The sequence below is a fragment of the Juglans microcarpa x Juglans regia genome, chromosome 3D (genome assembly GCF_004785595.1).
Source record: "Juglans microcarpa x Juglans regia isolate MS1-56 chromosome 3D, Jm3101_v1.0, whole genome shotgun sequence".
In the NCBI taxonomy this organism is placed as follows: domain Eukaryota; kingdom Viridiplantae; phylum Streptophyta; class Magnoliopsida; order Fagales; family Juglandaceae; genus Juglans; species Juglans microcarpa x Juglans regia.
This window is the reverse complement of record NC_054598.1, coordinates 24,472,944-24,498,171: the sequence shown is the minus strand read 5'-3', so window position 1 is coordinate 24,498,171 and position 25,228 is coordinate 24,472,944. Positions and strand designations below refer to the sequence as shown.

At 38.5% G+C, this 25,228-nt stretch overlaps 2 protein-coding genes and 3 pseudogenes across 3 annotated transcripts; 1 reads left to right on the top strand and 4 right to left on the bottom strand.

Moving 5' to 3' along the window:
- Positions 1 to 520: 520 nt before the first annotated feature.
- Positions 521 to 988, bottom strand: LOC121255166. Its single transcript, XM_041155441.1, has one exon. The coding sequence runs from the start codon at positions 986 to 988 to the stop codon at positions 521 to 523; it is 468 nt and encodes a 155-aa protein (XP_041011375.1).
- A 2,337-nt stretch (positions 989 to 3,325) lies between these two features.
- LOC121255165 lies at positions 3,326 to 4,153 on the top strand (annotated as a pseudogene).
- Positions 4,154 to 5,116: 963 nt separating this feature from the next.
- Positions 5,117 to 6,862, bottom strand: LOC121256415. Of its 2 annotated transcripts, XR_005938987.1 has the most exons (5): positions 6,552 to 6,860; positions 6,348 to 6,446; positions 5,876 to 5,946; positions 5,657 to 5,719; positions 5,117 to 5,560 (listed from the first exon to the last, which is right to left on the bottom strand). XR_005938987.1 is itself a non-coding variant. In XM_041157209.1 (4 exons), the coding sequence occupies exons 3-4, from the start codon at positions 5,723 to 5,725 to the stop codon at positions 5,279 to 5,281; spliced, it is 351 nt and encodes a 116-aa protein (XP_041013143.1). In that variant the 5' UTR covers positions 5,726 to 5,946; positions 6,348 to 6,446; positions 6,552 to 6,862; the 3' UTR covers positions 5,117 to 5,278. The 2 variants fall into 2 exon arrangements, 1 of the variants encoding a protein (XP_041013143.1); XM_041157209.1 differs by having other exon boundaries at positions 5,657 to 5,946; positions 6,552 to 6,862.
- Positions 6,863 to 13,295: 6,433 nt separating this feature from the next.
- Positions 13,296 to 18,648, bottom strand: LOC121255164 (annotated as a pseudogene).
- Positions 18,649 to 21,409: 2,761 nt separating this feature from the next.
- On the bottom strand, positions 21,410 to 21,967 carry LOC121255163 (annotated as a pseudogene).
- Positions 21,968 to 25,228: the final 3,261 nt, after the last annotated feature.

Here is a 25,228-nt window from a genome sequence, read left to right as displayed (position 1 = left end):
TGATTAAATTCACATAGAGATATGGAGTTATTAATTGGAGATATTTTTGGTATTGTTCGAGAGAAAATATTGAATTGTTAAGGGATTTTTATCATCAATGTGGGATAATTGGAATTCTATAACAAGGAAGAATAAATTGTGTGGGATTCGCTAGGTAAAATCAAACGCTCTATATCTATTTTTATTATCTTTTAAAAATTCAAATTTTAATGCTCTTTTATTTAGTTTAAGTTAGATCATCTATTCTCCAAATTGAGGTTTTCCAAATAGTAATTAATTTAGTCAATTTTAATAGTCAATATCATAATTAATCCATGTGGGTTCGATATCTGTTTTGTTGAAAACACTTTACTACTTGTTACAATTCGGTGTACTTGCAGATAATTACCAAAAGAAGCAACAGCAGCCACAACACTTTTTACCTTTACTTCCACATGAGTTATTCCCTTTCCAACCATAAGTGGATCTCTTCTCTTACAACATTATGTTCCCCAATCTTCTCACAAGTAGGATCCTCTGCCTAGAGCCTCTGCAGCTTAGACTGTGCTTGTATTAACTTCTTATGGACCACACCAAAAGTCTTTTTATTCCAAGAAGCTAACCTACCACTACAATTTCTGATCCTATGCATTGCATCAATCATGTAATTGCTGCTAGACTCCCCTTGCCAAGTGTTCTCTATAATATGCTCACAATTTGTATTACCCAACCACATAGCCTTAAACCTGAACATCATTTTTCCTCTTTTATTTTGAAAAGCACCATTTGTGTCCAACCAAACAAGCACATGATCTGAGTAAGAACCAGACCCATGTTGAACATTAGCAGCAGAAAACAAATCAACCCACTTAGCATTTGCTAAACACCTGTCAAACCTCTCACAAATTCTGTCATCAGCCTCTCTTCTATTGCACCAGGTATAACAAGAGCCAGCAAATCCTAGATCCTTCAGCTCACAGTCATTTAAAACGGATCTAAAAGCCTCCATTTGACTCTCTGGTCTCACCCTTCCACCCTACTCTCGTTTGGATCCAATACCTCATTAAAATCCCCATAACCTAGCCATGATTTATCAACTGTATTGGAAAGAAATTGAATTAAATCCCAAGTTTCATTTCTACATGTTGTCTTAGGGTGGCCATATATGCCTGTTAGGAACTAATCCTTGTTTCTACCAAAATCGTGCTTAATCGCAACATGAATGTGGTGACTAGAGTAACTAAGAACATGCAAATCAATTTCCTCTTTCCACATTAGCACTAAACCACCACTCCTATCCCTACAATCCATTCTTAAGCAATTAACAAAACCCAAACGAAATTTGTACCTATCCATTATTCTAGATGTCACATTTGTCTCATGTAAGAAGACAACTTTGGGATCTTCCTTCCTGATCATGTCATGAAACGTACGAATTCCTTGTGGGTTCCCAAGCCCACGAGAATTCCAGCCTAAAAGCTTCATGGTTCCAGGCAGGGCAGACTTATAGCCACCGCCGATATATTCTCATAACTCCCCTCGAACAAACCCTCAGGTAAGTGCAAGGAGACCTTCTTCACAACCCTCTGATCCTCCTTCCCTAACACTGGTGCTTCCCTCTTCCTCAGGTTCTTGACCGTTGCTTCTCTTGTTCCCCAAATGGTCACTGAAGTGGATTTTGGTTTTCTGATTCTTTTCTTAACGTTCGGCCCATGAGACTGAATTAGAGCTGAGGAACTTGGGCCATCACCCTGGCCCATATTTGGCCCAATGTCAACCAAAACAACATCGCCAGGGACTTGATTGTTAGTCCCCATTTCATCTCTTTTATTCAAACCCCCTGATTCCTCGGCAGTTCCCACCTCTTTTGGAACCAACACCTTTGGGATAACCTTATCCATACCCCCAACTATTGGAGATTCAGCAGAGCTAGGTACGTTAAGAAACTAATTCTCATCATCCATCTTTTCAGTCAAGTTAGTTACCCTCGTTGGCATCCCCTCCAATTCCGCTGCACGATCCTATTTTCTCTCTGATTCTATTGAATCTAATGCCATTCCCACCACATGATCCCTTTGCATCGTTGATCATTTACCACCACCCCATCCAGTAGGCGACACCGCTCTCAACCATTGCCCATAAGGGAAATTCTCCGAAGCCTAAGACGCAGATCGCAACTTCCATGCTGCATAATCTCAATGGCCATGACCCAGGCAGCCACACTAGTAACAGAAATCTGGCAGACGCTCATAGGTGAATGAAACCCAGCAGTCCATTTGAGAACCTAAATCAACCTTCTTACACCGCAGCAAAGGTTTCGTAATATCCAAGCTAATCATGACTCACATAAATTCTCCCCAAGCTAGATCATCCTACTCTAGATCAACCTCAATAACCCTTCCCATCGACTCCCCAATTAGTCTCCCCATATACTCATTACAAGCCATCAGAGGTAAATCGTGTATTCGAACCCAGAAAGCAGCCTCTGTCATTTTAATTTTGTGCACCTGCAACTGGCCCTCACACTCTTTAGTCAACACCAACTGTTTATCAAAAGACCAGGGTCCATCGCATTGTACCCGTGCTTTATCGTGACTCTCCTCAAATTCAACTAGCATCAGTACTGCTGTTAAATCACGAAATTTGATGCTCTTCACAAGTCTCTAGATACGTCTCATAGTCTGTTTAAACACCTCTCTATTAAAATGTCTCTCAGTAAATAGTTTGATAATTAAACACTGCTCCCCTCTGATGATCACCTCTTTTAACAGCTCCATCTCTGCTAACACTTCCATAGTCTCTTCCGCAATAAGAGACATGTTCTCATATAACTTACTCAAGTCCTCAATCATCACCAATATCACCACCCAGTTGACTATGCAAAGAAAACCAAAAGCTCCTACACGAAGGTAGGAAGGAAAACCTTTACTCTGTTCCAGAGAATAGAGAGAGGACTAGGTTTTTCTCTTTTATTACCATTTAATTTATTTGTGACAATGAAATATAGATTAAGCGGTGAATAGGGAGGGAAAATAATAATAGCAAAAAAGAAAGGAAAATTAGGAGAGAAAGGTCACACATGAAAGACTTTTGGCTCTCTTTCTCTCTCAAACATATGTGGAGGATGCACATTAATATGGGTTTGAGTCCAAGTTTTGAACTTTTAATTGTATAACGAGCAGAAGTCTCAATCTCTTCTTCTAAAAAAAAAAGATGGATGTGCAAGAATAAGAAACCTGACTGCCACAAAGCCCTCAAGTGCTCTTTGATGCTCTGTTTTGTTAGGAGTGTTTTGAGGAAGAGAATGGTATTGAGGAGGACGGGAGTGATAACATTGATTGAAAAAATGAAAAAGCACCCACTTTTCCGTTTGGTTCTGGTAGAAAATGACATGGCATGGGACGATGACGAGCTTGTCTCCCTTATCTCTAAAGAAGGAGAAACCCATGTGTATCTGAGGGAGTCTAATCTTAGATGAGCTTCTAATGGTGGCTGTAAGTGACTTGACGGAATTATGGTGTAGGGGAACTAGTGAACGTTGTCTGGGGGCTTTGGGAAAGGAAAGGGTGGGGTGGGGGGCAGGGGGCAAGGGGATGGAGTCTCGGGGAAGGGAAAGATAAAAGAAAAAAAAAAATTAATTGCATTGCCACATCGATTTTTGAAATTTCTTTGTAGGATCCCTTTGTGTCTAGTATTTTTCTTATCTAAAATTTTCTTTTGTTCTATCTGTCTTGTGGGCTTAGCAATGGTTCGCCTTTCTCATGCCCATGACTCACACAAGACTACCTCAATGCTCACAATGCTGCTCGAAAACAAATTGGTGTCCAAAATATGATGTGGGACAATAGGTTGCAGCCTATGCTCAAAACTATGCAAGCTCAAGGATTGCGGACTACAATCTGGTGCATTCAAGTGGTGATTATGGGGAGAATCTTGCCAAAGACAATGGTTCCTTTATGGGAACAACTGCAGCGAATTTGTGGGTGGCAGAGAAGCCTTACTATTACTACTGCAACAATTCTTGTGTTGGGGGACAATGCCTGCATTATACTCAAGATGCATTATACCCAAGATGAACCTTGGGTGTGCAAGGGTTAAATGCACTAATGGGTGGTGGTTTGTCACTTGCAACTAATATCCCCCAAACAATTATGTTGGACAACATCCCTATTAATCAAAGCTTGAAAATCATCTCTAATTTGTGACTACTGTGAATATAAATGTTAATGCCTAAAATCAGTACAACAGACTGAAAGGGGAGAAAGAGTCATTCTCGACCCCCTATGACGATTTGGGTCTCGATTAGTGTGGCGTGGAGCCCCCAGCAATAGTTTGGTACGACTATATGGTATCAGTGCATACATCCATAGCAGTGAAAGGAAAATAAGTACATGAAAAATAAAAAGAGGAATACAGATTTATGTGGTTCGGCACTGAGCCTACGTCCATGAGAGTTTGGGGAGGAGAAATACTTATTTTACAGTCTCTCATTATCTCTCATCCTCACTATATAATGGATATCAAAGGTTTATCTTCTGATAGAGATCTCATCGCTAGAGCTCATATCGCCAGATTGAAGAAGCTCCTGTAGAAGTCGGAGTCTCCTAGGAGAAGTTTGGCCAAAAGTCCCCCAAGTCATCTTGTCCCCCCTATCTTCTGTCCTCTTCTCCTTTATGTCTCCTCTCCTCTTATTTATGTCACATCTCTCATTTTCCTCCTAACACCCTGTCTTCACTTAGTCTTTTGTCCCCTCCTCTCTCTTTCTTCCCTCTTGATGAGTCCCCCTACTTTGGGCTGGGCCTAGAAAACGCCATGGACTCGGTATATTTTATCCATTCCAATAAACATAAATAAAGAATATATTGCTCTTATTTAATAAAAAGATGGAAATGGTGTACTCCTTGAATGGTTCGAAGAATCGACTATAGCACGAGTATATGGCACGAGTTGAATGGTTCAAAGAATCGGCTAGATAGAATCTTAAGAAGGTAGCTGATGTTGCATATGGCACCAGTATATGGATAGTGGGGAAGAGACCAAAACATATGAGAACATACAAAATGCAGCACCTAGAAACATAACTATATACAGAAGCAAATTAAGCAAAGCAACCACACATAATCAATGACAACTACCATACATAATCCATGGTGCCCTTTTCTTTACCAGATGCATTGTCTTAAAACTCTTGGATTCTTGTTGCAACCGTTGTGATAATTTGATAGTTCATTATATATTTCATACAAACCAAGTCTCACAACAATTACTCTGAATTGGAACCTCTTTCATCATAAAGTTCTCAAGGAAGCACAACAATCGTTGGTCTTTTTTTTGATCGAATGAAATCTTCCTCACTTGAACAATTATCTTGGCCAGGCATTGATTTTTTGAGTTTCACTGGAGAGCACGTTTCACCATTTTCATCACCATTGTCATCACTATCATCATCACTACTATCCTCTGAATCTGTTCCACTACTGCTACAAGCCAATGGAATCACAGGCTGAAAACCAGCAATTGCAGATTTAGCAGCAGCAACAGCCTCTGAGGTATGAAGATCAGCAACACCAAGCATCAAATCCTGTAATAGAGATGCACTTAAAAAAATCAGTAATGCATTCCGTAATAGCAGGAATAGTGGAGAAGGGAGGGGGGTGGGGGAGGGAGACCCAGTTACCATTTCAATGACTGCAGATTCATTTCCAGTGAGCACTTCAATATCATAGTTCTCAGAATTTTCCTGCATTTTAGTAAAAACATTAAACGCAAGTTAGAAGCCCCCCGCCCAAAAAATAAAAAATAAAAAAAGAAGAAGAAGAAAGCAAGGCTTAGGATTAAAGGATAATCATCGGAAATCAACTAAATAATAGAGGCCGGTAAGAGATCAAAACAAAACCTTTGCACCAAGTTGAAGCCTCTCATTTGCTTCTGATATCACTCCTAGGAAGTCTTGAATTTTTCCCAACACTGCAGCAGAGGCAAATAAAGTAAGCACAAATTTGTAAGTCTTATTTCTGTCAATTTCTTTTGAACAAAAAAATCCCATTACAGGCAATGTAGGAGGTGTTTTGAAGAGCTAATTGATTTTAAGTGAATAAAAAGGATAGTCCTTGGAAATTTCCAAATTGCTCCTTAAAAAAAGGGTTGCCATTGGAAGCTGTCTATTAGCCGTCTATTACAAAACTAAGATCTATGACTTCCAATTAGAGAGACCTAAGATCTTCCTACCTTCCCTCTCTCAAAGACAGGTAAAAGACTCGAACAATAATAGAATGACACATAATTCAGGTTCATAAGCGATTCCGAAACTTGAAAAACAAAAAATAATAAACCAAACAGAACAGAGTTTAGATGGGAGAGATGGGTACCTTGGCTTTTGGGAGGAGGGCGGTGATGGGCTTTCCATCAGAGAGGAGTTTCTGGGTTTGAGCGAGCGAATTTTTTTTTGCAAACAAGAAGTGTGGACTCTGCAAAAAAAAACCAACGCCCAGAGTCTCAGATGAGGAATTCTGAATCACATAGACAAATATCATGCAAGTCGCATAAAACACTAGAGAGAGCGAGGGAGATACCCAGTGGTGAGGAAGAGGGATTCTTGCGCTCCAAGTGCAGAAGGTCTTTGCTTGTCCGCCCCATCTCTTTCTTACAGTTGGAGACAAGAGGAGGGAGAGAGAGAGAGAGAGAGAGAGATTCTCTTGCGAATGAAAAACAAGAACAAGAAATCCGCTCTGAGAAGTTTGGAGAAACGTGTGGTCGGGAAAAGGTTTGCACTCTACAATACTACAAACTTCGACCGGCAAGACGTTGTTCGGCAGAAGATACCTGAATGGTTCTTTTGTTTATGGAGACGGGCGTAGAAGAAGTTCAAGTTTGGGCGTGAAACCCTACTAACTGTTATTATAAAGTATAAAGCTGGACCAGCCCAAGGGCTCGTCACTACTGGTTGAAGCTGGGCCTGCTTGGATAGGTCATTCGGCCCAAAATTCAACAAAAAGTCTTACAGAACAACCCATTAACGTCCATCCTCTTGCCATCCACCATCGTGGCGATTGCCATGTCATAGATGTATTTAAGAAAAAACAATTGTGGAGGGAAGGCACTGAACATCTTGCTGGATGTACCAAACAAGAGGCGCTTCACCTGAAGAGATGCATAATGGGGACGTGCTTGAACATCTCATCCAAGACATGAAAGTTGAGAGCTTCGTAACAGAAGATTTTGTGGTTCAGCTAATGTTTGGGCTGTTTTTTGTTAGTTTTGATTCACTTTCATCGGCACTAACATTAGTTTTCAAGCTGCTCGCAGAGAACCCAACTGTGATGGAGGAATCGAATGCATCAATTATTTATGTTGGTGTTTGCGGACAAGAATACTTAGTGGACCCCACTCAAAGAACCTTCACTACATACTAGATAGTGACGACGGTATAAAGCCACTTCTTAGATAATAGCCACGAGCCCCATTTTTAGGGAATTGCTGATTCCCAACTATCTAATCCATCCAAAGTTGACATGACAAGCACCTATGAGCTTGGAAAACTCTATAAAACCTTGTATGATAAAAAAAATGGAACAAAATACTCTCATTCTTTCTCTCTCTTGAATATCTCTTGAGATGACAAAATGACTAATTTAATCATTGAAGTGTCCCCGATCCTTCAAGATTCGGTGGAGTCCAACAACAATTTTCTTATTTTAAAGGAAGAGTTCAAATCATTGAGAGAAAGGCGTTATCTAAAAATACAGTTGGCATCCTCCCTTGATTGGAAAACTCACAAAGAGTTTGGTGTCGTCTGTAGAATCGATTTATCGCTCTCCAAGTAAAAGGTCAAATGACTCAATAAAGATTTATTCTATATGATGGAGGCGTCTAGCAAAATCATGACAAAAAAACACAAAGATAAGTCTCTTATCACTCTGTTATTTTTTATTTAAAGTTTAAAGTAGCAAGCGTCGAAGCTGCGTTGCACACACAGGTATTGCATGCCCATGAAAATGGAGTGCAAGGGCGAGCACCAAAGCTCGCCCCTGAGCACAAGCACAATGGGCACTCAAGCCTCGTTTAGATAGTTAGATGATATGATAAATTTGTAAATAAAAGTGAGATAATTTGAGTTAAAATGAGATAGTTGGTTTGTAAAAATGTGTCTTTGGATGTAGAAATGAAATGAGGTGGTTTTGACTTTCTATAAAAATTTGATAAAGTAGTTGGTCCTACCAATTATTAGAAAATGTTCTTAATAATTGAGTAATATTTATTTATTTATCATTTCTGAATAGTAATTGTATGAGAATAAAGTAAAAATATTGACAGCAACCATATAAAAATTATTTATTTAATATTTATAATTAATGGAGGAGTGAAGGGAAAGTTTGACCGAAAATGTACAGATCCAATAAAATGGGGAATGGGGGCTATGGGAAAGAGAAGATCATAATATCTTTGGAGCAAAGTTCAGTAACTGACGTGTCACCAAAAATGTTAGGCACAGGGCTCTATGTTTGTGTCGGTGCTAATCACTTCAACGAATAGTATTAAGGTGATGAGAGATCGAGTGGGATGATATGAGATACACTCTCATGTGCGTTTGGATGCCAAAGCATGTATGTCCATACCAAATACTTAGATGGTTTGTGTTTCAACTTAGTAATCAAACCGAGCCTCAACTTAACTGCACTAAGAATACCATGAGCGATCAATGAAGCTCACCCGTAGGAAAAAGCATGGTGGGCAAGTAATGAAGCTTGCTCCTGAGCGACTAGCAAGGTAAGCTATCAGCTCGCACATCACAAGAAGCGACAAAGCTCTCCAAGCAATAACCCCCAAAGGTGTACAACGAAGCTTACCTCGAACAACAAGCATGTTAGGCAATTACCTCCCAAGCACTGCATTTATTATTGAGTAACTAACATGGCAGGCTGTGTCCCTGTCCCATCACGGGAAGCAACAAAGCTTCCCTCAAGCAATAAGGCACCCCCATGAGCAAGCAATGAAGCATGCTCGGAAGCATTAAGACTAACCCTCGAGCAACCAGTATGTGAATACTTAGCTTACCCATGCACTTGGGCGAGCACAGTTGCTTGCGTGCTGGACAAACTCTCATGCTCACACGCCAAATTAGATTTTATGCTCATACGAAAGTGAGGAAATGTGCTCACCCCAATCTAAGCAAAGTGCTAGCCCGAGCCAGTACCAAAGGGCAACGGATTTCGCCGAGGCAAGAACACGATGGACAACAATTCTCGCCCCAAAACGACTTAATGCAAAAAGAAATAGCGGTCGCCCCTGAACCCCATGAAGAGTAAGAATGCTCGCTTTTCCTGTGAGTATGGGTGACAATATGTGACATGACATGGTAACCCAACATGAACACGATATGAAATTAGTGGATTTGAGTTTGATGTTAACAAGTTCGGTCAAATGGGTTGACCCGTTAAGAAACAATTTATTAACGAGTCAGCCCACTTAACTTGTTAGTGACCCATTAAGTTTTTACTCAAAACTATAATTACATCCTTTTTAACCTAAAAACCAAAAGACACTAATCCTAATTTCCTAACTCTCTCTCAAACTCTCACGAGTCATGGCCGCCTTCCTGGACCCTTACTTCCTCTGCCTTATGCCGTCCTCTCTCACACCTTCGGCCGCCCCCACTCCCACCTCATGCCACCCCTATTCACACGTGTGACCTCTCTCGGTCTCATTCTCTCTCAAACCTCAAATCGCATCCTCTACCTCACGCTGCCCCCACTCTCACCTCTCTCGGTGTCCTTCTCTCTCAAATCGCATCTTCTGCCTCACGTCGTGCTATCTCACACCGTGAGTCACGCCTCCCCCACTCCCACCTCTAAGGTATGAATAATTGCTGAATAGTGAATACTCGTTAGTTTTTATCTAAATCTCTAACATGGGTCTTCTTCAATACACCATTGATAGCCTTAAGCTTACCTTTTATTTTCTGGATGCTGCTTTTTTTTGTTATACACTTGTAAAATCATGCTTGTTTGTTATGGACTATGGTAGTGTTCAGCTTGAATGCTTCAATCCATGGGCTATTACTTCCTATTTGTTTTTTATAGTAAGTTGTTGAGACCTAGAACAATAAATAGTATTCAAATTTTGCGAAATTGAATAATATTGTGGGTATCTTGGCTAAGGTATTTGCCTTTAGAATTCCTCGTATTGACAGAGAATATATTCCACTTCTTGTCTATCTAGGTCCTAAAGTTCAATTTTACAGAATCGGGCATTGTTTTGTTTGTTTGACTTATAGTTTTCACTGTATAATTATAAGCTCAATGAACTGAGGACATTATAGTTCCCCATTCTTAACTCTGACAAAAATTAAGAACAATCATTTGATTGACAAGTCAAATGATTTGACTTGGGTTTGCTGGAAGATGTCTCAGAAAGTTGTCAAGATGAGGAAAGGAAAGCGAAACGAAGAAAAGATCAAATGCGTGGAGGTTTTTTTTTCTTTTGAGATGGTTCTTGATTCACAAAGGTGATGGTAACATCGGTAAGCCATGTGCCAAGTGAAAGATGTGTGGAACTACATATTTGGCAACGAGCAAATATGGAACCAAAAATTTGAAGCGTCACATAAACTCATGCCCTAGAAGAAGTTCACAAAATATTGGTCAGTTGATGTTAGCACAAAATAATGAATCTGTGTTGGTAAGCACTTCTAAATTTCATGCTGAAAAATATAGAGACATATTGGTAGGATGTATTGTGAAGTATGAATTGCCATTTCAATTTGTTGAATATTCTGGAGTAAGATCTTTATTACAATATTTGCATCCAGGTGTTCAATTTATATATAGAAATACTGTCAAGGCTAATTTGATTAAGATATATCAGCGGGAAAAAAAAAGGTTAAATGCATGTTGAATGATGCTCCTGGTAGAATTAGTTTGACCTAACTTGTGGACTTCTATAACTATTGATGGTTATATGTGCATTACATCATATTTTCTTAATAAGAATTGAGTTTTATAGAAAAGGGTGTTGAACTATTCTTTTATGCCACTACCACATAATGACATATTATTGTCTGAAAAAATTTATAATTTGTTGTATGAGTGGGGAACTAAAAACAAGGTTTTTACTTTGACTTTAGACAATGCTTCTTCAAATGATATTTTAACGGAGATGTTAAGAACTCAATTGAACATTAAGAAAGCCCTTGTTTGCGATGGTGAGTTCTTCCATCTTCGTTGTTATGCTCATAAATTTAGTAGTACAAGATGGTTTAAAAGAGATTGATTGTGCTATCCAAATTTCGAGAAAGTATCAGGTATGTCAAAAGACCACAAACCAGAAAATAGATATTTTTAGAATCAACCAATTAAATCTATTTGAATAGTAAGAGAGGGTTGAGACAATATGTCCCTACTAAATGGAATTCTACTTTTCTTATGCTAGCACTTTTCTATCATCGTGCTTTTTGCCATTTGAAGTTGACTGATTCAAATTTTAAACATTGTCTATCCACATATGAGTAAAATAAAGTGGGGAAGATTAAGCATTTTGCCATTTTCATGGAATATAGTTCTGGTGCTCCCACGAGTTTAACCACAACTTCTGAAAGAAATGTCTATAGTATGGAAACTTAAATATTCGAATCTTTTAGTGAATGGACTAGACAACTAATGAAGGTAAATACAAATAATATTTTTTATTTAACCATTTATATTATATTGTTGTTTAATATCATGTTGGCTTGAATTTTTTTATTTTTTTGTATAGGAATTTGATTCATTTCAAGCTAATGATCTTACTGCCCACATACAAAAAAGTCAATTGAAGCTCTATTTGGATAACCTAAGGCAGATAGAAATGCTCCCCATGATATTCTTTTCTTTTGGAAAAGAAATAAATTTTGTTATCCTGATCTTGCTCATATGACTAGTGACATTTTAAGTATTTATGTTTCTACAGTTGCATATGAATCAACATTTAGTATTGGTGGGCGTATCATCGATCAGTTTAGGAGTGCACTAAAACCATATATTATTGAAGCATTGGTTTGCACAAAAGATTTGTTATATGACGAGCAAGGTAGCGTTATTTTTAATTTTATTAAATAATTGATTCTAGTGCTTTCAATACAATAATTTTATTTACTTTATTGATGACATTTTTTTAAATAGAAACACAAGAAATGAAACTGGAGAAGTTAATTGAAGATGTTTTTTTCTTATAAGTAGCTAATTGAAAATGTTATGGAGTTGGATATCAACAACAAGAGGCGGACACTTCACTTCCTTCTATAAATCAATCAAATGTTTATATTTATGTTTATTATTATTGGAACTTTAATAATATTATTACAATATGCTTATGTTTGTATTATTTAGATTGTAATTTTAGACTTATGGTAATTATAGATTGTTGAGACTTTAATTTCAGTATTTTTATTATTTGGATTGTAATATTAGTAATTAGTTTTTTATTTTTGGGAGATATTGAGATTTTAATTTTTACGTGAATTAGGTCAAATGGATTATTCGGTTCAGTTAAACCCATTTACATAAAACGGGTTGAAATGATTGTGTCGACCCATTTTTTGATTACTTAATAACGGGTCAAAATAGGTCGTGTTGTGTTAACTTGTTATATTAATAGGTTATGTTAGGATTTGACATTCTAACACATTAATGTTAATAGGTTGTATTCTTATTGACCCATAAATGTTACACCTTGACACGACATGAACATGACCCATTAACGCGATTTGCCACCTCTACTGACGTGAGCATCGAGCAAAACTCGTCGCCACTCTAGCGAGCACCAAGACGAAGGAACAATTCTTGCACCCATTTGAGCAACTAGAGAAACATAAGCTCTCGGCCCCGGACGAGCAACGTGAGGAGCAACAATTCTCGCCCCAAGCAAGCAATAGGGGTGGGCAAAAACTCTAGCCACTCCGATTTCGGCTGGCATTTGCTCTTACTCCAACGAAAAATTCAGAGTTTGGAGTTGGAGTCGGAATTTGAAGGTGAAAAATAGTTGGAATCGAAGTCGGAGTTCGGAGTTGGACAAGACTCCATAGTATCGACTCCGACTCCGATTAATATAGTTCATATATTTTATTTTGTAATATATGATAGCCTAATGGTTGGCCCTTTGGGATATAAAATTTTAAACCCCCCCATATATGCGTTTGAGCCCCCACGCTCACAACACCAATTTCTCTTCTTCTATTTTCGTACTTTCTTAAACGATGTCGTTTTTCTCTTAATATATATATTCATCATTTTCTTTTCACTAACCCTAACACCCATTTCATTCTACTCGGTCTCTTTCTCAGCTTAGTCTCCTCTCTTCCTCTTCTTTCTTCTTCTTCTACAAATCATCTGACCTCAAGGAAAAGTAAGAGAAATGAAGACACGAGATCAAGGAAAAGCCTTGATCAAGAGAAGGGAATTTTTTTTTTCATTTCGACAACAACTTCGTAACGAAGCCTTCATTTTCTTTCTTCTACAAGCTTCCTTTTGGATCTCGTCTCCACCCACTCTGGATCTCATCTCTGCCACAAAGCTTCCTTTAGATCCGTCCCTTGATGTCGCTTGGATGCTGGGAAAGCCTTTTCGATCCAACCCTTGAATCTTGATCTCGTCTTTGATGTTGTTTGGATGTTGTTTTTTAATTTGTTTATTTTTTTCGTATACTGTGTTGTTTGGAATCTTTGGGTCATAGTTGGGCTCCGAGGCTCCAACTCTGACTCCAGACCAGTCTCACATTTCTTAAGTGTGAGGCTTGTATTGTCAAGACAATCTATAAAAAGACCACCTTACTATACTACAATTTACACAAAGTATTCAGTAAAAATTCTACTTAATACATATTAATATATTAATATATAATAAAAATAATAAATATTTATATAAAAAAAATGGGTGCGGGGCGGGGGGATGAGGCAGCTGGGGTCATAACTCCCCAGGGCCTCACCCGTGTCTTGCCCTACGGGGTAGGACCCATTGCCCACCCCTAACAAGCAATGCGAAACTAAATAGTGGTCTCCCCTATGACCGCCCCCCCCCCCCCCCTCCCCCAAAAGTGTACTGACTTTTGGGGGATATAACAAATCTAGATATAACAAAAGCGTACTGACTCGAAACTCAATAGTGATAGATTACAAATTTGGACATAACAAAGTGTCCTAACTCGGAACTCAATAGTGGTTGATTACAAATCTGGACATATTTTTCCATCCTACTCCCAGTCAATCGGAGTGAAGAATCTGATGAATCATCATTGATGTCGCCGTCATCCTCCATATCTGTTATCTTCTGAGAATGGCACATAAAAGAAGATTCACAATTCGACAAAACACGCAGCTCGCAATTTAACTCTTTGGTCTCCCATCATTACAGATACAGACTTCTAATATCGATTTGTCTTCTGTTTTTGATCTTGTATCTTGACTCATTTTGTTTCTATCAATATACTTCTCATCATTTATCAAGGGGAAAAAAGCTACAAATCTTGGACTGGACTCATATTGCTCTGAGCCCCGAAGTTGTTCCATAACAACCATAATTATATGAAGAGTCCTCTGTTTTGGGCATGTAATGCATGACGAGAAATTGTTGGAAATGTGTATATTCCCAGCTGAGTGCTGCAGATTGTACACAGATCATAGCAGTTCATCAAATATTAGCTTGCACACGTTTCTCTAGTTGTGTTTATGGTTTCGTTGGGACTCTCCCCCTACCACATCCAGTCATTGCAGGCTCCTTATGAGGTAATGATGAAAAGAACAAAAAAACAAAAGGATTGCATTATGCTTCCATTCATGTGAGCAGAGTAGCATACCAAGCTTCAATATGCAGGAAGAATACAGCAATAGAGGATTGAAAATTGAATCTAATTTCATAATAAACAATCAATATCTTTCCCATGCCAGTTTCTAATTTCAGAATCCGCACTAAAATCAGTCTTCCAATTGCTGTATGACAATCACAAGAACAAAGAGTATGACAAATTATCCAATTATCGTCTCTGTTTTTGCCTAACCATTGGAAATTGGAGAGGCAAAGGAAGGGTGAACAAAATCAAGTTGTTCTGGCGTGAAATCTTGCAACCCAAATGCTCATAATGCACCCTCAATTTTATTGAACTCGTTCTTAGATCCTTTGCTATATCAGATGGGTCGGTTCGAAATCCATCTGCGTATAGAGTGAGTACCAAGAACTAACTGATGAGAAGATCATCTTTCTCAGCTGACAGCCTCTTTGACGCTGGAGAGAACATGGTTGAGAACTTCTGGAACACAATACTAGGAATGTTGTGGCCCTTTGCTGAGGAAACACCATCCATGGAATGCTGATCTTTGAACTTAATTAGATGAGTAAGGTATGAGAATATGCAAGAAAGTGTTCTCTTCTCTACCTCATCCTGTAAACAATACAATCAAGACATCACGAGATTATTAAGGATTGTAGCTTTTGAACCCAAAAAGAATTTAAAAGAAAAGAGGACAAAAATGATACAACAGGTGTACATCACAACTCAAATCGGAAGGGCATCAGATTAGAGAACAGCAGGTGGTATTTCTTTTTTTCCATTTTGATTGGTAAGTTGAAAGCACATTCAACATATCTTGAGCCCAAGGCTTCATCCTCCATTCCACTTAGGAGGATGTGCCATATCACAGTTCGGCTTAGAGAATAACGAGTTGTACAGCATAAATAAACCCATGCTTTGTAATTATCCACCCTGTTCACCACCCTGAAGTAGATTAGAGCCTGCGACATCTGGCATCTGTAATGGCTAAATTTTGACAAATGAATCTAAAGCTAGGAAACATGTAAAGTGAAAGCAGATTGCAAAAAAGAATTTTCCAAATATCATGAACCATAGAGAGACAAAATATATTAACATATTCCACCCACCTGGATTTTCACAAGAAAATGTGATTAGTATTTAAATATTTTAAGCTGCAAAACAGAGTCAGAGAAACCAAATCGCCTAGATGGCTAGATGTTGGACTCATATTTGATGGAAAGGTCTTATCTTTGGATGTCCTGCTGTCGAACACCACAATTTTTTGGCTTAAATTCATTTGTTTGGATCTTTCGACGTGAAAGTTGTGAATTCTGATAGAATATCAAATACCATGTGGAACTGATTGGCATTCTCTGAAACCGAATAAAAAGATAAAATGGCCTTTGTTGGAAAACACAGCACTCAAAATAAAAACATTACAAGTCCACGCAATAACAATTTCAAGGCCAAAGAAGTGGACCTTCACCCATTGAGTTATTAAAGAAGAGAAAAATTTCACAAGCCTTCGTTTGAATTCAAAACTCATCTCAATTCATCTTATATTATCATTACAATTTTTTTAAATTCTCACACAAAATATAATAAACAATTCAACTTTTTCAAATATGAAAATAACTTTCTCAAATTTTCATACAAAATATAATAAATAATTTAACTTTTATTCTATTATTCACAAATCATCCCAACTCATCTCTAAATACAAACCACTCCAAAAGGCTTTCTTATATACCATACCTGAATCACCTGTAATTTATAAATTCTATTTGCAGACAAAGGTTGGGAAAGTATTGGAGGCTACTTCTGCTCCTACTTGCAAAAGTTCAAAAGTATCTTCAAGGAAACCCCATTCTCCCTTGAGGATGATCTTGTCTAGTGGATAAGCCTCCCGGGGCGAAGTGGCAGAAGAATCATACGGGGAACATTGCGGGTAATATGGGCATCGGTACTTTCAAGAGCCCCCTGTTTATTTTTACTTCTTTGATTTTCCCATCTAGCTCCTTTTGAGACTTGGGGTCATCTTCTTGGTTCAAAGCGTGTTTCTTTTTTGCCTGCCAGCACGTTTTTTTCCTTTTTTGTTTAATCGGTAAAGATGATTTTTATTGATGAATGAAAAAGCATGTTTAAATGACCTATTTCTTCAACAGGCTCTACCAACGAAGATTCCAAGTACCAGTAGGCCTAATCTTTTTACACATCCTTTTTTACAAGTAAAGATACCAGGGTTTATTAAAATTACTACACATTCATGCCCATAAAATCTCTCGATACTATTGATTTAATGTCAATAAAAAAGGACGATAATTCATTTCAAATTTTTTTTGGATAAGTAATAATCATTTTTTATTAAGAAGCCCTAAAAGGGATAATTCATCCCAAGTTAACAGGAACCTGGGAAGCCACTTAATTATAGAAAAGACAGACAAGAGAATTCATATGGCAAAACAGGATCCGGGGAGGCCCTAATCTCTCTCTTAAGGATGTCACAAGGATTCATCCACGGAATCAAGGATCTTGGGAGTGCCTCTGAGAGAGGTCACCCTTATTACCCTTTTTCTCTTTCAAATTATAGAGGAAGGGGACTGGGAAAACCATCAAATTCCATGTGTTCACAATTTAAAATCCTCAATACGTATGACTTCTATACTAAATCCTTTTGAGTGCTTTATTAAGTTCGTGTTCTGTCAACCTAACAATAAGTAGGAAAAGATATAACAACAGTGTCATGTATTTTATGTTTATCAATCATTGTCTTGTAAATAAGCACTTTACAGCCCCCACCTTTACAAATTAAGATCAGATAGACGTGATCCCAGCCTCCAAAATGATTAGCAGACGTAAAACTTCAAAAAGAAAAATATAAAGATTTGCGATACATACTACTGAAGAAAGAGATGGGCGAACAAATTTGGAAATACCAATTATATCCAAGTATAATGTCCTCTATTCGCAATTTTATGTTTTTGCTAGTTTCAATCTGGTAGTAAGGTGCACATGCAGTAGTATTCCCATCCACTCCGAGACATTGAGACTTCTATGAAGTTAAATGCAAAACTTATGTTGATAGTATAAAGTTAAAATTATTCAACCTAAAAGAACATAAATAGCAATATTAATACAAAATTTACACTTTATCATTAGAATTCAATTGGTCTCTGTGTAATTCATCTCCCAATTATCTATATCTCAAGAAGCACTACCTCTCTTCATATAACATGCAGGGTGAGATCATGGGTTGAACACCCAATACTCTCATATGTAGTTTGCCAATGGAAACGAAACTACATGTTACTAAAATAAAAAGAACAAGTCAAGATGTATGGAGAAATACCTCACACTCAAGGTCAATGAAATGAATCATATTCAATGATGCAAACATCTCACAGACCATTTCTTCAATAACTCAAGGATGCACAAATCTCACGTATCATTACATACTTATGGAGAATTGAGGTAAGATTAAAAGGAACCCATAATGCGTCAGAAAGTCAGAGGGGGTTGGGGCTTCGCTTACCTCCTTTATTGACTTCTTTGTTCCATAAAGATTAGTAAGCTCTCTCATTTTGTATACCCTTTGTTGTGCAGAAAACTCTTCCTTCACTGTGCTTTCAGATTCCTCATCAGCAACGTCTAACCCTCTAACTTTAGGTTCTAATCTAAATATCTGAACAATCAAAGTTTAAGACTCCATTTTCATTAGGAACTTCATAGCATAACTAAGCAGTAAAGGAGGTATATGAGTAAATTCTCATCCCCAAGGAAGTAGGCGACATGCGACACTTTAGTATGGCCCTCCATGTGATTGTGCTCAAAGTATTGCTCGGCTCTACTAACCCAAGTGCTCGGGTCATCACCATTGAACTTGGAAAAATCCATTTTTGGTTTGAGAACTTCCACCCTACGTGCGCCTCACCTCTCACCTCGGTTCCCTTCTTCCCTTTCACTTTCCTCGTGTTGATTCCTCCTCGGTGCCTGATGAATCTTGATTAGATGAAACCGAATCATCCACCCTCTCACAGTGTTGACTTCTTCTAGACCCCACAGAGGCCTCGGGACTATGATGCCTCTCGGCTCTTCTCCTATGGCCCCTTCCATCTCCGTTCCTCCTTTGATCCACAAATTGGTGGAGCACCTCCTCTAACCTTCCAAGCCATTCATTGGTGGCGATGTGTTGTGCCTCCAAAGTGGCTTCGAGGTTCTCAATCCACTCACTATGCATTGATTGTCGATCGGCCATGATCTTCCTCCTTGGCTTCCTCTCTACGGGTTGGACGCCTCTCAATGAAAGAACCAATGATAGAAGCCTCACTCGTGCTCAAGTGTTTACGATCGTGTTGGATGGATGAATCAAGGGCTACCTCAAGGCAACACCAAGATCCGAATGGTTGGAAGATGAAAACCAAGACTAACTCGAGCTAGCACTCTTTTTTTTTTTTTTTAATTAAGAGAAGGTAGTCACATGTCCAATAGTGACTCATACCCAAATTTATTAATAAGCCCTCACTTGTGGCAGAGGAAAACTGTGGTAACAATCACAATACTTGGCAGTTACAAAAATTGACAATAAAAGAAAATAAATCCTTAAGTACTCAAAAAAACCCAAATATACCTATCAAGACTAGCTCTAACCAAAGTCAAGCCACACGACCTGAATTAACCAGATACATTCAACACTTTCGAATCTGAGGTAGACCACATGAATCTGTTCTAATGATCCCTTTTGAACAAATGAGGAAGCTCCGTCTGACCTAACCAATCATGGGCGACACCACTAATTCCTAGCTGGGCCAAAAAGTCAGCAGCCTTATTTTCATCCCGATATATATGACTAACATAAAAATTAATCTCTCCCAACATTTTAACTATGTCTTCCCAAAAGTCTTTCAGATACCAAAGAGTACATCTTTTATTCTTAATCCAATTCACTACTATTAAAGAGTCCATTTCAATGATAAGGTTATTGAACCCCCATCGTTTGCAATGTTTAAGACCTGTCCAAAGAGCCATAACTTCCGCAAGATTGTTACTACCATGCCCATACGACTCAGAAAAAGCATATATCACATTCCCGAACTTATTCCTAACAACTCCTCCTGCACACAACATTCCTGGATTATCGAGGCTACTTCCGTCCACAATCATTTTAAGCCACCCTCTTATTTGGCATTGCCCATCTGACTACTTTAAAAACTTCCTTTTTTCTTGCAATAATAGGTAGATTCAAAGAGTTTATCACCTTAATATCATTTTCCACTAACCGAGAAGCCTTGCTAATATTAATACCAACCCAATGAATCCAATACTTTACCAATCTCCATAAAACATGAACCTTTTCTTTCTTACCTTCCATCCTGGCTTTACATCTCCATCTTCATAAGTTCCAGGAAATGATCACCGATACAAAGCCAATTAGACTACCAAGTTGTGATGATTTGGAAGCTCTCCGAAACCAAGCATCCATTGTTGCTTTCCAAGACTAGACTGAGACAAACAGAATTCCCAACATGTTTGAGCTGAATTTCCAAATGGCCGCCTCTATGTTCCCACTATACAACACATGATTAAGCTCTTCTAAGGCACCTTGTCGACAACACTCATACTTGGACACTAAAGGCACTCCCAATTTCCTTTTACGGTCATCCACACTCAAACTTGAATTTAGAGCCTTCCACATAAACACAGAAAACTTTTTAGGAATTGCAACATTTCATATCCAATCCGACCATTCATATTTATGGTTACTATCCCGAACAAGATTCCATGCACTCCTGGACGTAAAGGAGCCCTCCGAATTACCCAACCAGATAAGCTTATCTTCACCTATCCTTTGATCCTTAATTTTGTTGACAATATCTTCAACTTTTCCAAACCCTACTAATTGTTCCAGTTTATTCAAATCCCAACTATTAGTCAGCATAACCTATTTCGCTTTCAAGTTCAAATCACCCTTAATCGGACAACACTCCCTCAAAGGACCAGAACGCATCCACTTGTCCTTCCAAAAATACACATTCCCCTCATGAATTATCCACTTAGAATGAAAAGAACAAAAGGTAATTCATTAGCTACAAATTTTCAGAATCGGGTTCCTCTTGTAACATTAATTTTCAGCGAATGCACACTATGCATATACTTTGTAGAAAAATACTTTTGCCAAATAGAATCTGAACATGGGAGGTTCCAGGAGAATTTTAGATGTAACGACCTTTGAACATCACCCAAATTCCTCAACCCAAGCCCTCCCTCATCCACCGATTTGCAAAATTTCTCCCATTTAATCCACTTTTTCTTAGGACTCCCATTAATAAAGTCCAAGAAAAAGGTACTCAAAATCTTATTAATCCAAGTATAAACAATTTTCGGAACATGCATCACCGAAAGGAGATGAATTGGCATACTCGACAATACCTGCTTTAAAAGAATCAATCTCGCCTTAGCGGAAAGAAAATTTATTTTCCAACCCTTCAATCCTATTACGAATTCTTTGAATAATATCCTGGAAATGTAATGACTTCAATCTTCCAGATACAATTGGAACCCCTAAGTATTTGAAAGGAAACACCCCTTCCAAGAACTGAGTAATGGATAAAAGAAAAACTCTACATACAGTCGGTGTGTGCAGTCGAAATACAATCGTCTAACATTGGGTCCCACTCTTTTCTTCCTCGAAAAACTCTAAACGCAAGCGACATTGAGCACCAACAGGCATGGGACCCATAAAATGAAAATGCATCTCTTTCTTATTTCCACCCTTTGCAGCATCTGAAGCTTAGACTTCTTCACCCCATGGATTTTCTTAGTCCTGTTCTTCCTCTGCTTCCTTGACTTTTCTGTCTTGGTATCAAGTCCGTTCTGATGAGCTTGTACTTGGGTTGATTTTTTTTTTTTTTTTGCATTCTCAACAGAATCATAAATCAACTCAAAATCAGTTGATTTTTCACCTCCAAAATGAGTTCGAAACTTGGAAACAAAGATTGAGTTTGGGTATTTACTTCATACATCCTTGCCAGCTTCTCCTTTAGCTCAGTCTTGGAAACATTGGGCCTTCCTGGATGAAGGACATCGATGGCGAATTACTTTCGGGAGAGGAGCCTGTTGGTCATGTACTTCCTAGTTCTGATGGTTACTGCCTTGTCCGCCATTTTGGTCTTTGAAGGTCGGCAATCCGACTAACGCGCAAGGGCAATAGAGGCACAAGCACAAGCACAAAGACAATAGACAGCTCAGAGAGTTCATCTGTTCTATCCTACTCTCCACTTCTTCTTTCGGGACATGGGTAAAGACTTCCCCCAGTAGGAAACGAACCATCTCCTCATCAATGAGAATCAATTCATTGCTAGCATCCTCCAGATTATCATTCGTTTCCTTGGCAATTTTGATCTCATTCTCGAGCTCGTTAAAGCGGTTGTTTAATCTTCCTAACTTCTTGATGTTCTGCTAGTCTTCCCAAGTCGAAAAAATGTCCGTCGTCTTCGTCTTCGTCAGTCTCCCCAACACAACTTTGAGCTGGGCAAAAAGGTTTACGGGAGCCTTAATGGGTTTGTAGAGTAAATCAACCACTCTCAACTTTTTTCTGCCATTGAAGCGCTCAAGTCCAACTGCAGTATAATGAACCAAGTTGAATGTCGAAGAAAAATTGAACCGAGTTTTTCAGAAGTTTGCATTAGTAGTCTGATAGTCTCTTCTCAATGTAATTTTTATTTTTTTTAATAAAACAAGTTGCAGCCACCACGTCAGTCTGGGTGCACAAGGATGCGCGAAACCGACTGTACATAATAGCTATGTTTCTTCCTCCCACTTTCTTCCTCTCTCTTTCTCTCCACTTCTTTTTTCTGATGGCCCGTTCTCTATGGGATTGGAGACCCCACCATTCTAAGTGTTAAAGAAAACAAGTGAAGATGTCGTTGATTCCAAGTTCATTTTGTGGCAGACGAAGCAAAGTCTTCATCAATCCATGCTCGCTCGAAATATGGGGAATCCTTTTAAGAATTTTTCACTCGCTTCTTCTTCTCTATCAGGATCTTAGTTTGTGAGGGAGAAGTCTGCTTTCATCAATTCTCGTGTGAATTGGAAGGAGATCCCAGAAGCCCACAAAAGTTTTCAAGAAAGAAGAAAGAGAAAGAGAGAGAGAGAGAGGGGTCTGGTTTATTTTGTCCTTTTTACTTTTTTTTATTCTCGCGTTTACCTGCCGCTTGCATATACTGACTGTACCTAGCAGAATTGTGGATAAAATATGCCTCCGTCTAGCATTATTAATATGCTTAGAGAAAAAAATATGAGATTTGGCACTATTTACCTGTTGCCCCAACCATGAAGCATAGGTGCGCAAAGTACCAACTATCTCCAAAATAGAAGATTTCCCTCCATTGGAAAAAATTATCACATCATCAGCGTATAATAAATGTGAGATTATAGGGCCATGTCTCGGATGAGAGTAACACTTTACTCTTATATCTTCAAACTTCTTCTTAATCAATCTGGAAAGTACTTCCTCCACTAAAATGAATAAATACGGGGATAAATGATCACCTTGACGGAGACCCTTTTCACCCTTAAAGAACCCTTTTGTTGTGCCATTCATTACAATTGAATGCCAAGGTGTAGTAACACATTGCCTCAGAAGCTGGCGAGCTTTCAGAGAGAAACCAAAAGCTCCAATACACAAAATAAGAACTCCCAATCAATCATATCATAGGCTTTAACAAAGTCAATTTTCATCAATATATTGCCTCCTCAGATTTTTTTATTAATATCATGAATGAGCTCCTGAGTGAAACTAACATTTTCGAAAATACTTCTTCCTAGTAGAAAAGCTGTTTGTTCCTTTGAAATTATTCTGCTAAAGAATGCTGAAAAACGGTTCACTAGTATCTTAGAACATATTTTATAGACCACGGAACAAAGACTTATCGGCCTAAAATTCCCAAACGACGTTAGATTCTGTACTTTAGGAATTAGGATAATATAAGAGGCAGTGTAGAACCTTGGAAGTTCAATCCTGCTAAAAAAATCATTAATTGCTTCAAGTAAATCATCTTTTACTAATGACCAACAATGTTAATAGAACCCTGAACCAAAGCTATCTGGACTAGGACTACTGTCCTTAGGAATAAAGAATAGGGCATTTTTTACTTCCTCCACAGAAGGAGAACTACCAAAAATATTATTCTCCTCTTCCGACACTTCGCCCACAATTAACGCAACCAAATTTGGCAAAGAACTCGACTGGTTTGCCTTCAGAAAGTCTTCAGAGTAGACACAATTCTCTTCATGAATGCCTTCCGGCGTGTTAAGTACACGGTCATCAGACAATTTCATTTCCATCACTACATTATGTTTCCTGGACTGTAGTGCTTTGAAGAAAGATGATGACACTTCACCCTGCAAAATCCAATCTTGCTTAAACTGTGGAGCAAGGCGAGCTTCCTCCCTTTTTAACCAGACGTCAAGCTCCATCTTATTTGCTAAAAACATCCAATTCAACATCTTCTGAAAATCTATCTTGCAAGCTAGCTTCACCTTCTTCCACTTTTATCTCTTACTCTTTAATATGATGCCCAGTCCAACCAAATATCTCCTTGTTCCAAGTTCTAAGTACCTATTTGAGTCTCTTCAATTTTTTTTGCTAGCTTCCACAAACCAATTCCATTAACCTCTACCTTCCAGGAACTCGACACACACCTCCAAAAGTCCTCATGAGTAGTCCACATATAATGAAATTTAAATGAGATAAGACCATACCTGGATGAAGCCTCCGAGAGACCCAAGAGCATTGGAGAATGGTCTAAAGACCTCCTGGGCAAATATTGATTCTTTATCGAAGGGAACAGCTCTAAATATTTCAGATTACATAAGGCTCTATCGAGCCTTGCCCATAAGCGAGCCATCCCGATTGCTCATTACACCATAAGAATTTGTTCCCTAAAAAAGACACCTCCACCAATCCGCCATTGTCAATGAAAGAACAAAACTCCTCCATTGTCGTAAGCAACCTTGGGCTGCCACCACGTCTTTCACTATCATTTCGCAATATATTAAAATCCCCCAAAAGCACATGAAGCAACTGCAAATTATTGATAACAAGCAAATCATCCCATAGAGTCCAGCTGTCTAAGTACAGGCATTTTGCATAGACAGCTGAAATCAAAACACTGGAATTGATCATCAAAGAAATATACTGAATTGATCCACCCATGACATCCACTTGTATCCCAGCATTCTAGAAACACCAAATTTTACTAGCTTGGTCTGCATTAGATAAACATTCACTAAAAGAAAAATAATTGCTCCAGTAACTCAGTTGGTGATCATCCTGGAACGGCTCCACCAGAAAAAGAATAGAAGGCTTATGAACCCGAACCAATGTCCGAAGTCGCTTTCTCAAGGTGCCAATTCCTCTTATATTCCAAAACATAATTTTGTTCATCATTGAGTATGTTAAGAGGGCAAGCTTGGA